Below are 12,161 nucleotides of genomic sequence, written 5' to 3' on the forward strand. Positions count from 1 at the left end.
CCAGCAGAAACAGTTATTGATTTTAGCTCATATAAACCTTTTCTGACAGCAGTGAAACCTGATAAGAATTCCTTCCCATTAACTCTTTTCCTGTATATATTTAACAATGAAAAGTGCTGCCATGTGGGCTTTACTGCAATGTTCTTTCCAGACACCCGATTTCTACTTGTATTAGTACTTCAGATCTATATGCCACGTTCTAGTACTCAAATCAAAGGGTCTAAAAGAGAGGTTTCTGAGTTCTTCACCCCTTTACACAACTCTACCCTTCTAACTTCTCTTTACCATAAACTGATCACTAGTAACCATGTCCTATTTTAAATTAGAAGACACGTTTCTCTTTCCTGTTTGTGTCCTTGAAATCTTCTTTGAACACTTTCTTGTGGGTACTTAACTGTCTTTATTTCCTCAAGAGTGACTAATAGTGATACTGCTAACTTTCACCCCTAGTTTCATAGAAGTACAGGTGGCGCTAGTGGTAAAGAACCCCCCTGCCAATGCATCTTTAAGAGACTCGGGTTCTACCCCTGGGTCAGAAAGATCCCCCGGAGGAGGGTATGGCAGTCGGCTCCATTACTTTTGCCCAGAGAATCCCATGGACAGAGGAGCCTGGTGGGCTACATCCTATAGGGTTGCAAAGAGTCACACATGACTGCAGCGACTTCGCACACACGCACACTACTACACCAAATATTCCTAAGAGTAACACCCAAGTGCTCTGGTTCCTGAAATGAACTTGTTAAAACTCCTAAACTGTGATAGGATCAAACAGTTACTTGGAGATTAACCGACTTCCCTAGACCAGACTGATTGCTAAGGTCTCAGTAATATTAAGAAACCTAAGTGAACAGTGAAAGTTTCTCAGTCTTGTCCTACTCTTTGCGACCCTATGGACTGCACCCCGTTAGGCTCCTCTGTCCATGGAATTCTCCAGGCAAGAATATTGGAGTGGGTAGCCTTTCCCTTCTCCAGGGGATCTTCCCAACCCTGGGACTGAACCCAGGTCTCCTGTATTGTAGGTGGATTCTTCACTGTCTGAGCCACCAGGGAAGCCCAGGTATACTCTAAATGTTTAAATATCTTAGGGGAAAAAAATGATTTTTCATCAAGTTTCTAAGCTCGATTTTTCAAAGCAAAAGTTTAGGGGTACATGTGAATAAAATATAAAGTTTCACTTATCCTTTTAAAGGGAGAGAAAAGAGAGAAGGGGTGAGAGGGCTGATATTTGCAAGCTTCTGAAGATAATCTGACCTCAAGGAATGGGAGAAAGTTCACAAAGCTTCTCCCATCAGTCTTGGCCTTTCTTTTTGGCCAGGCACTTTTGTACAGCCCAGGGGTAGCTCCGTCACTGGCACTGGAGACAGACTTTCTCCCCACTCGTGCAGAGAAAGGGCTACCTACTTTTATTGTTGATGTACTCTTCCCAATCAAAGCCCTTGGTGCCGTTTTCAAGATAGCTCTCGTTGAAGTTGATGGGCCACACCACACACTTGTTTCGCAGGTTTCCCATGAAGAGCTGCAGTCCGATCAAGGCAAAGACACTCAGGCAGAACACTGTCAGGATCATCACGTCTGACAGCTTCTTCACGGACTGAATCAGGGCACCCACGATGGTCTTCAGGCCTGAGGGGAGAGAACCCCCAGAGTGAGAGTCGCCCCACAGCCCTCCCCACCTCCCCCAACCTCCCCCTCAGCCACTCCTCCCCACAGGACCACCCTTAAAACATGGCCACTTCATCTTTTATACCACAGGAATGACAATGGGTCAGTAATATTATCAATTTTCCCAGGAGCAACCATTTTTGAGTCAATACTTCTGGAAAAGAAAGTCCCTTCTCCAGTATGTGGCTCTTTTCTTCCTGGAAGTAGTTTCTTGTCTCTGACTGCTTCTCAGCGACTCAAATGAGTCAAGCTCTTACTTGCCCGGGTGTCTCCACAATTGCTGCTCCCTCTGCCTGGAATGCTTCCTCCATTCTCTTGTCCCTCCTGCCTGCATCCTATTCATCCTCCACTCAGCTGAACAGCAACTCCCCCAGAAGGCCTTCTCTGACTTCACAACTCTTCTCCCTCCCCTACTATGACTATTTTAACAGCACCTATTAGTTTCCTCTGTAGCATTTATCATGGTCATAATTAATTATATCTGTCTTGTTCACAGCTGTGTTTGAATGGCTTAGCCCACAGCAGGTACTCAGTAAATATTAGCTGAACAAACAAATGGAAAATCAGGAATAGAGGCGGCGTCCGGGTTGGAAAGAGAACTACGGGGAAGTTTCAAAGCCAACAATAGGTGAGAAGGTACAATAATATTTTCCCAAGAGCTCTGGAAATGCCAATGTATTGAAAAGGTTAATTATTATCAATTCAGTATTTGTGGTTTGTCTTTTCACTAAAAAAATACACGTCTTCTGCATCACATATATGTCCTGTTCTCTATGATCTTTTTTCTGTCCTAGATTTTAAAAAAACACAAAACCCGCTTGAATTGGCGGCTTAAAGGCAAGCCACTGTTTCAAATGTAAATCTGCAGGCAGATTTCTTAACCGCACAGGGAGAGATCTGGGACAGGAGACAAAGAAAAGTATGGTTGTGGGTTCACGATGTCTGGATCAAGACTGAGTCTACATGTGGCTCTCCTGGGCATGCCCACACATCCGCTCCCTGTAAGACATGGCCCAGGAAGCACTTAGCACTCCTGGGGGCTGAAACACCAGGACGGACGAGCAGACACAGGGCCATGACACACAGTCTCAAGAGGGAGCTTATCCCTAAGTTACTTCTGAAAGCGAGAATATCCAGTGAAATCCTACAGAAATCCTGATCCTGGCTCTAAAGTATGAGTCTGGGTAGATAATTACTAATCTTAATCGAATTATACCACTTACTTGTGTGGCCTGAGCAATATACCTAACCTCTTGGGATCTGTGTTTTCATCTCTAAAATGGGGATACTTATAGTTAAATATCATAGGGCTGTTGTGAGCGTTAACTAAGCGCGACTCATATAAACCCTTAGCACAGTACCTGGCACACGGTAAATAACTCAAATGTTAACCACTTTTGTCTGAACCTCAGTTTACACATCTGTAAAAAGGTACTGATAATACCAATCTCGTTGGCTTGTTGTGAGGTTTAAATAAGATAATGAATATTAAATACCAAGTACACCGCCGGGTACTTATATCTTGTTAGCTATCACTATTATTCATATGTTGCCGTCCTCCAAGAGATACGACTGGGATAATATCACTGCGTGGCTAACCTTGTACGATGGTGATCTAATGGGAGATGTGGACATGACTTTTCTTTTGCTGTATTTTGCAAGTAACCAGCTAGAATTTTCAAAGTTAAGCCTGAGAGTGGTAATGGATGCTGCGTTTAGCACAAGACCTGTCACAAGGCAGGCACTTACTCTGTATGTGCGTGTGTGTGTGTGTGTGTGTGTGTGTTTAATTGGAGGATAATCGCTTTACAATGTTGTGGTGGTCTTGGCCAAACACCTAATATATTTTTAAGTTCTTTATTGAAAGAGTAAATGCATATGAAATTTTCTTCTCTCTTACACAGATATCCTGAAAGACATGGAAGAGAAATTAAAGTAAAAAGAGCTAAGAGTTAGACTGTAGAGACCTCAGCGTGCAAAGGCCTGGGCTTTCTCACAGAGTGGGCCTCTCCTGGAGGCTGTGGCCCCCAAAGGGATCAGGAAGAGCTTGCCTGGGCTCCAGGACATAAGGCATTTCAAGCCAGATTCCTTCTGCTCACAGGGCTGAGCAAAAAGAGTACAAGGCAGGAATCAGAAAGCAGGAGTTCTGGTCCTGGCTCAGCCTCTATCTAAGATGCACTGTGTCTCGGAACAAACTTAAGGGCACCTCCCAGCCTCATTTTCTCATACACCGAACACGGGTAAGCGTAAGAGCACCTGGCAGTGGGCAGTGGAGGAGCTAAGAGTCTTTAAAAGTAGGGTGGAGATATTTGTTCATGATTAAGTAGTTGGAGTTTCAATCTTTTATTCCTAAAGTTCTGGGAAACTGTGTTTCGTTATCATGCAGTTAGGTAAGAAGGTATTGGTGGTATAAAATAAAAGGCAGCTATAGAGAAGGAAAAATTGTCCCCATGTTATGGAACTTATTTCAGTAAGTTGCTAAGGAACAGAGAAGTCCTTCACTACATTTGGTTGGGTTGAAGCAGGTGTATATTGGGTCAATAACTCAATTCTAGGTCCCTAAAATGACAGTTATGTTTTCAAAAAGAGTAATTTTTTTTTAAAGAGTAGTTGACAAATCAGAATGGAAAAGAATATAAAAAGAATGTATATATATGTATACCTGAGTCACTTTTGCTTTACATCACTAATTAACACAACGTTGTAATTCAACTCTACATCAATAAAAAATAAATTTAAAAAAAAAGAGTAGTTGATAGGTCACTGAAGAATGGCTGTAAAGTTTCTTTTCTTGGACTTCTTTATGAGGAGCTCATAGAGCAATCTCTCTTGAATGGCTCAGACAATCACCTATCTGAACACCTGATGACAGTTTCAAGCCACTTTTTACTTCTATTTTCATGAACTGAGTTGTTAGCTGTCATCTGTATCAGTAACAAGAGGATAAAACTTTAAAACAGTCAAACCAACGCATTTGTGACATTAATTCATTTTTAAAAACATATAATTTGAGCATAAGTCTAATCTGATTTTCCTTGGCTGGGAACTTTCTGGACAGTTCCAAGCCCCATACAACAGGAAATTCTAGGCAATGAGCTCAAACCATCTTCTATTCCATAAGGCCAGGCTCCCAGCAGCCTTGTTTGTAGGAAGTGACCTTCTCTTCGTAGTTAGATGTCAGGATGGACATCTGACCTAAATCTAGATCCTGAATTCCAGGAATTTGGAATGGGGCAAGAGAGAGTCCAGTAGCCTTTCATGTGGTGGGAATGATAATAAATAAAAGTGGGGGCTGGGTGGTAGCCATATTCTATCGTTATATAAGGATATTTCTGAGAAGTAAAGGCAGTATGCCTAGACACAGAAAAAGGAAACAGATGCAAGGAGAAAAGAAATATGAAGACAAGGTAGTCCTTGGTGTCTGGGGCTTTCTGGCTCTGTGTTCTGGTTTCACTGGCTTCCAGAAGCCCCAAAACATTCCAGCCTTCAATGTCCTTGAAGGATGCTTGTATCTTTCTACTTGCAACCAGAGATGTTCAACTAAGACACCAATCCTACATGGAACTCCTCGTTTTTCTGGGGATGGACCACAATCAGCTGGTTCAACATCTGTTCTCCATTAACCAGAGGCCACTGCTGATGAAATCTATAAACATGAGTCCAGAAGGCTAAAATATATTTTTCAAGTGTTCTGCTTTGAGGTCTGATCAACACCTTGGTGAAGTTCTTTCAGCTTTCAAGAAGTTTAAAATAGAAACTTAAGTTGGAAATGGTATTCACAGGGCCACAAAGGAACAAATCTTAATTAAACAAAACTGATCACTAAATAACAGAATGGCCATCCAAAAAGTTTGCTCTCTAAGATTCTCATCCAGATTGTTAGGAGAAAATCAGAGGGAGGCAGAGGAAGAAGAAAGGTGATTAGCCCGATGTCTGTAGTGAAGGTAAGCACACAATGACTCAGCAACATTCAATGTAAACAGTCACTGCATTCACTCAGGCATCAGCCAAGACTCTTCTTCCTTCCATAAGAGTTGATAACTGCAAACGACCATATCTGCAGACATCAATGCCAATTTAAGGAGATGACGCCCTCAATGCTTTTCTTAAGCTTAACCTTCATAGTCTGGCTAGCAGTGGCTGCCACATACTAGTTAACGCAGCCAAGCAAAAGTCCTCCCCCTGCAACCAGCAACACAGGCCAAAAAAAGTAAGAAGTTGCTGGCAGAATTCTTGACCTGATGCATGCAGGACTGGAGAATGCCACTGCTCTGGCTGTAAGGATAAGCTGTCTACTTCCTCTGCTGGTTCACAATACCATATACCAGAACAAGCAAGAAAACCGACCATCCAAAGCAGAGCAGAATGCTCCTTCAAACGACTCCTACACAACAGAGCGTGCAACAGAAGCCACGTGGGGGCAGGTTGACGGCGAGAACTCTTGGAAAAGGCTAACATTAACTAGCACTGGGATGTGTCCGAGCAGAAGCAGCTAATATATTTACTACAGAACAAGGAAAGGCAGCTGGACCTAATGTACAGAAAGGTCAGCTCCCAGACAGGAGTGGGACACTTAAAGAACTCTGAGAAGCAAGTGAAGCTGCTACCACAGAATTTTATTCCACCCTATGTCCAAAGGCACCTCTGAACCTCCTATCTCATTTCCTGATGCCCAGTGATCCCTTGAATAAATTAACAAAGCCTGCTTACGTGCTGGAATCCAGGGAAATCAGCTGTGCATACTGGGATCAAGATTTTCCACCAGGCTGACGCCAGATTATAAATAGTCAATTTATCTTTCCTGGTTTGTGACTCAGGTTGAGAAATCTAATGGGTTTTAAGCCACATGAGCTATTCCTCCTACAAAATGAACATCGGAACAGGCCTCAACAGCCGTTAACACGCGGCCCTCACAATAGTGAAGGAATGGCTTCTCAGTCCCACAATCTGGCTCATCCAGACAAGTCCTGGGGTACAGTTGCGCCCAATCACTCTTCTCTGCTGCAGATTCAGTCCTCGCAATGATAGTTCTTAGAGGTTCTTTAGATCAAGAGTAACGTGCGAGAGACTTGGGGGCCCTAGATTTCTTTACTCAAGACCAGATAGATTCGTATCACAAAGTCTGACCACAATGAAACTAGCTCCCAGTGGGGGCAGAGAGATCCCATGAGCCCTCAGTGTTCCACTCAGGACCATGGTGGTAAATTTCAGCTGTCTACCCGGAGAAACAATGTGGAAAAAGGAGAAATACAAAAGCTACTGGATTAATAACCAGAGTATTTTAAAAGAAACAATAAGTCTGAATACAGTCTTAAAACGCATTCTATTCCCCTTTACTATGCCGTAGAAATTGCTACATTCATAATGGGGACATTTTAAAAAAATGCTGTCTTTGTGAATACCGGGGTGGGAGGGAGGACCTCTCATTTTCCCTGCTTTGTATCTGATACCACAAGTAAAGACAGAGAGAAGGTAACAGAAATGAAAGCAGAGAAATATCAAACCCAAGAGAAAAATAATCAAGAAATTACAGCTCTAAAGAGAGCAAAATGGTGAACAGAAGGAGTGCTTCCAGAGGCCATTTCAATGATGATGGAAATGAAAATGGACCAACAGTGAGGCCCTCCCAACCAGTTTTATTTATACCAGTAAGTGCTACTCTCTAAGGAAACTCTCAGAAACCCGCTTTAAGATGTCCAGCGTATCTTGGGGGCATGTCAGTCCTGGGGCATGTGGCCAAAGCCCACAGAGGATGAAACTTCTGACAGTCACTTAGAAGTTCCTTTTGTACCCAGATACATACAAAGTAAAAACAAAGTTTTAAGACATACAGCTTTCTATACAGAATACTTCAATGTCAAGTTGAATACTTCAATGTCAAGTTGAATCTGGCAAGTTCTAGAGCAAAAGAAATTTTCAAAGGGTCTTTTCCTGTAACTGGTCCCTTTAGCACAGTTCGCGTGGCACTGTTCTTCAAGTCGAGTCCTCTGAAGCAAAGGGAAATCATGAATGATAGGTATCCAAGTCTTGAGTCAGCAAATAAAGAGGATCAGAATGTGAGTTCACTCTTTTCTAAGCCACAAGAAGGGTCTAAATTGAAGCATCTTGTATAAAAGGCTGGAGCTAACTGATACACTGTACTCTCCAATCTTCAGGAAGTCCTGGCTGCCCTGACACATCCAGACTATCTACCGAAGATGCTAAGAGGGAGGACAACATCAGCCCAGGTGAGCAGGGTAAGTGCTCTAGGAGAGGAAAAACTCTCAAAAAGGGAGTTGAGAACTGTGAGATTTTACAGGTCCCTTGTCAGTTCTGTGGTAGATCTCACTTCTGTTTTCGGCAGCTTCAGCAAAAGCGTACCATCAAACTGGGAGCAGAAGGCAAAGAAAGTGACAATTCCACTGAAGTGGCCGATGAGAAAACTTGGTATGCAAAGCAATGGCTTTTATTCAGAGGTAGCTATGGCCCTGCTCTGTGACTGCAGAGTCAAAATGACTCCAATTTCCAATCAAGAGATGGCTCAGGTCCACTGACTCAGACTAAGGTTCCCCACCGTGGAAGGAGACCTGGGTAACAGGCAGGGAGGCACAGGGCAACAGCCCTCCAGAAGTAGAATGGGGAGCAAAAGAACTTGGGATAAAAAGTCACACTTTAAGAATTGACTATATCATTGACTTTATTATTCCTTAACGTTATTGTCAAAAACCCCCCCAAAGCTAGCTCAACTAGGAGGTGCTTCTAGAAATGGGAATCCAATAATTTATTTTAAACTGCAAAGTTGGTGTCTAAATCTTCACACAAACTCTTTCTTTGGGTTTAGGTTTCTTCTTTATAATTGCTACTGCTAAAATCATTTATAGAGGACTATTACAGGCCAGGCACTGTGTTTATAGATATATATTTATAATACAGAATGCAAAACTAGACATTAATATATACCTATAAAACTAGAGCATTAAGGATAAATAACGTGCCATCAGTCAGAGTTATCTTGCAGAAATGCTGTGGTCAGAAGTTAATCATACAGCAGAGACAGAGACAGAGGCTAAGAGCTGGAGCAGAGATAGCATCTGCTGCCCTAGTTAGTGAGGAGAGCACAGCTTTCCAATTTAGTTCTGGAAGAGAAGTTTTGAGATCACAAGAACATAAAGGGACAGATGCCTTGCGGAGTACACTGGGGGAAGTGAGTAGAAAACATGGCATCATATTTAAAAGAGGCCAGAGGAGGAAAGAGACCAAAGGAAAAATGACAGTAAAGACTTGGTGGTACAGATGTGTTACAAAAAGAAAAAAAAAAGACAAGGCCTGCTTAAGGGTTAGGCTGCCATCAACAAGCTTCATAAAGGCGCCTAGAGAATGAGCTGGATTTTCTGTCAAAGAGATTTATTAATAAAATGGCTAAGAACTAAACTTTGACAAGTCACGGTTATAGTTTTTTGCCAATAAGAATATACTGTAGGGGACTTCCCTGATGATCCAGTGGTTGGGACTTTGCCTTCCCATGTGTGGGGTGTGAGTTCGATCCCTGGTCAAGGAGCTAAGATCCTACATGCTTGCCTGCCAAAAAAATCAACCCATAAAACAGAGGCAATATTGTAAAAAATACAATAAAGACCTTGAAGATGGTTCATATAAAAAAAATCTTAAAAAAAAAAAAAGAATATACTCCACTGACATCTAGCCTCTGGTTGACAAGGAGTAAGCTACCATTGCTAAAAATAAAGTAATTCACTCACAATAGGGCCGTAATTTATGGGTCCACTTCATGGCTCATGTTTATAAGTAGAGAAACTGAGATTTACCTCCCTAAGGTTCTCAGTCAGCAGAATTCTACCTCTGTACTTCCCTCTCTCTGCATTTGATATCTAGATAACGTTGAAAAGGAGAAAAAAAGAGTATTTTTGGTGCAGCCACAAGAAGAGCCATGTGATGCCAGGAATAGGATGCCTCTGTTCTTCATGTCCCTGTTTCTACAAAACTGCAGCGGAAAGCCTGGCCTCTTGGGAGTCTTCCTTCCCTAAAAACTCCTGAATACAACCAAAGTCCAACCAGCAACAACACAGTCCAGACTTCTGCCATGTTTCTGCCATGTTAGTTAGCCTACTAAATATCTTTCCTTCCAGATTTTAAGACTGGCCTTCTGAAAGATAGTTATTACTGAGCAGCAAGAATTTGAATTAAATTAATAGATCTCAACCTCAGGGGGCCATCGATGGGCTTTGCTGGGGAGGCGATGCCTATGAAATTTCACCTGGTTCTCAAAAGGATACAAAACCTTCAAAAGGTTAAGAACTATTGGGCTAGTTCAATCAGAATCAAGAAAAAGAGGCAAAAAATGTAAAGATTGTCAATCAACTACCTCTCAACTAGCCCCTGATTACTTTTTTTTTCCTTGTAAAGTATTGTACTTTTTTGTTTGCCCATGTGCTTAGATATATCTTATCTTACCTTTGACTTTTTTTTTTTTTAATGGCACCTACATAAGCTTTCATTGGGATTTATGTCTGAGAATGGTCTCTGAATATATATGTAGTAGATATCTACTGGTTCTTATTCTAGTGAATTAGACAGAACAGTATGTGATATACAGTGATTATCAAAGTTCAGGTCACTAACACCAAGGCTTTTAAATTTGTCTGGAACACTGGACTAGTCAATGGGATAAGGGTTCTTCTGTGATTAAATAATTCCATTAACACAGTAACAGTAAAAGTGCAATTCTTCAAATAACATCCCATCAGCAAACCATGCGACAGGAAGCCTGGAAATCACAAGCAATGGAATGACGGTGAATGTTAAAATTACTGTAATTCCACGAGGCCAGGAAGCAAATGATTCATATTCAAACAGACAGCTAGCTCCGTGACAATTTTTCAGGTATCTTAAGATCCAAGTGACTCTTAAGCACGTGCTTTTTCAGAGCATGGATGGAATGGGGGCTGCATGCCTTGCAAGCACTGTCAGAGCAACTTTGGCTTAAGGACCAAAGAGCCATTCCAGAGAACATCTCCTGGGAAAAACATGCGAAATGCAAGGCCATCTCAGCTGTGCTGACGCTGCTTCAGGATGTGGTGGACAGAGCAAATGGAGGAGATAAGAGGAGATGAGGCAAAGTCAGTTTGGTGTTTAAATTTTCTCACCTGGAATTACAGAGATAGTTTTCAAAGCTCGGAGAACCCTGAATGTTCTCAGCGCTGAGACATTGCCCAGGTCCACAAACTCTGTCACATATCTGTAGTAAGGGAGGTCACGCACAGACACAAATGACAAACACGGACACAAACACAAACACCAAAGGAAAAAAAACGAAACCACAACAAAACAAAAAGTACAATACGTCACGTCAGGGCCCTAACCCAACACCTAACACCAACCCCGGGCCATCTTACCTGGGATTACCGAAATAGTTTTCAAAGCCCTCAGAACCCTGAAAGTGCGTAGAGCTGAAACATTGCCTAGGTTTACAAACTCTGTTATATACCTGCAGAATCAAACCAAAGTTAACTTGTAATGGTACCACTGGGCGAGGGTTTGAGAATAGGGGTAAGAAAGGGTCTTATAAGCAAGATATGATTTCATTTTTTTCCTTGAAAAAGAAAAGTTTCAAATATAAGCATTTAAGGAACACATTTTATTTTCTTCAGTTGGGCAAGGAGAAATCCAAAGTGTATTTGAAAGAAGTGATACCACCAGAAGGCTCCTGGGGCTTTCTCACGCAGCATCATGATGTGCAGATCCCAATCAGAATGACTACTCTTAGTCCATTCTCTTTTTCCAGTTAAAAGGAAGGCCAGGAGGTATTCAAAGGCTTATGTCTCCAAGTTTTGTGAACAATTTCTTAGGAAAAGGAGACAGATTTCTGCAGCAGGAGCCCCATGTAAACAAATCTACATTAAAATAACTTCCTAGTTGACAATGGAAAAAATGCCTAAATCTATGCATATATGACTTATCCAAGAATTGTCTGCATATCATTGCAGTCATGCCCACATATGAAGTTTTAGCTTGTGACATACAGGAAAAACACAGATCATGGGATCAGAGCCAATATTCTGTTAAGTGTTCATTTAATCACCAGCTCTGTGCCTAGCAAGGACACACACCAGTGTATTCATAACGCTGGAAAGCTAGAAATTTTCTTAATATAACAGAAAGTCAAAGTTCCAGTTTCAAATGTTCAATGTATATCATTCATTCACACTTTATAGTTGAAATACATCTTTGCATCAGATGCTCAGATCCAAACATATACAAATGCACTCAATCTCTTACACATCTGCGTGCACACATACAAACACACACAATCTACACTATACCTTCACCCCCTACCAAACCACAAAACACCTTCCCCAACATGAAAATGCAAATAATGTCTGCTACACCTCTTCTATCACCATCTAAGTTTCCCGAAGAGATGCATTTTCATTGTTAAAACAACACTAATTACATAGAGCAGCTAGCATGCCAATGTGGAGTTACACTGATCCCAAGTAATAATA

The 12,161-nt window shown here is 41.7% G+C and overlaps 1 protein-coding gene across 3 annotated transcripts in view; it reads right to left on the reverse strand.

Moving 5' to 3' along the window:
- The window catches only part of SCN8A (sodium voltage-gated channel alpha subunit 8), a 196,865-nt gene that overhangs the window by 79,307 nt on the left and 105,397 nt on the right, over positions 1–12,161 (reverse strand). For 2 of the 3 annotated variants that reach the window (XM_043883928.1, XM_043883919.1), the window contains exons 6-7: positions 10,803–10,894; positions 1,402–1,623 (exon numbers count right to left, since the gene is read on the reverse strand). In XM_043883928.1, coding sequence (XP_043739863.1) covers positions 1,402–1,623; positions 10,803–10,894 — 314 coding nt within the window. Of the gene's footprint in view, positions 1–1,401; positions 1,624–10,802; positions 10,895–11,051; positions 11,144–12,161 lie in introns of all 3 variants that reach the window. The other variant, XM_043883933.1, reaches the window with a different exon arrangement.

The sequence above is a fragment of the Cervus elaphus genome, chromosome 3 (assembly GCF_910594005.1).
Source record: "Cervus elaphus chromosome 3, mCerEla1.1, whole genome shotgun sequence".
Taxonomy (NCBI): domain Eukaryota; kingdom Metazoa; phylum Chordata; class Mammalia; order Artiodactyla; family Cervidae; genus Cervus; species Cervus elaphus.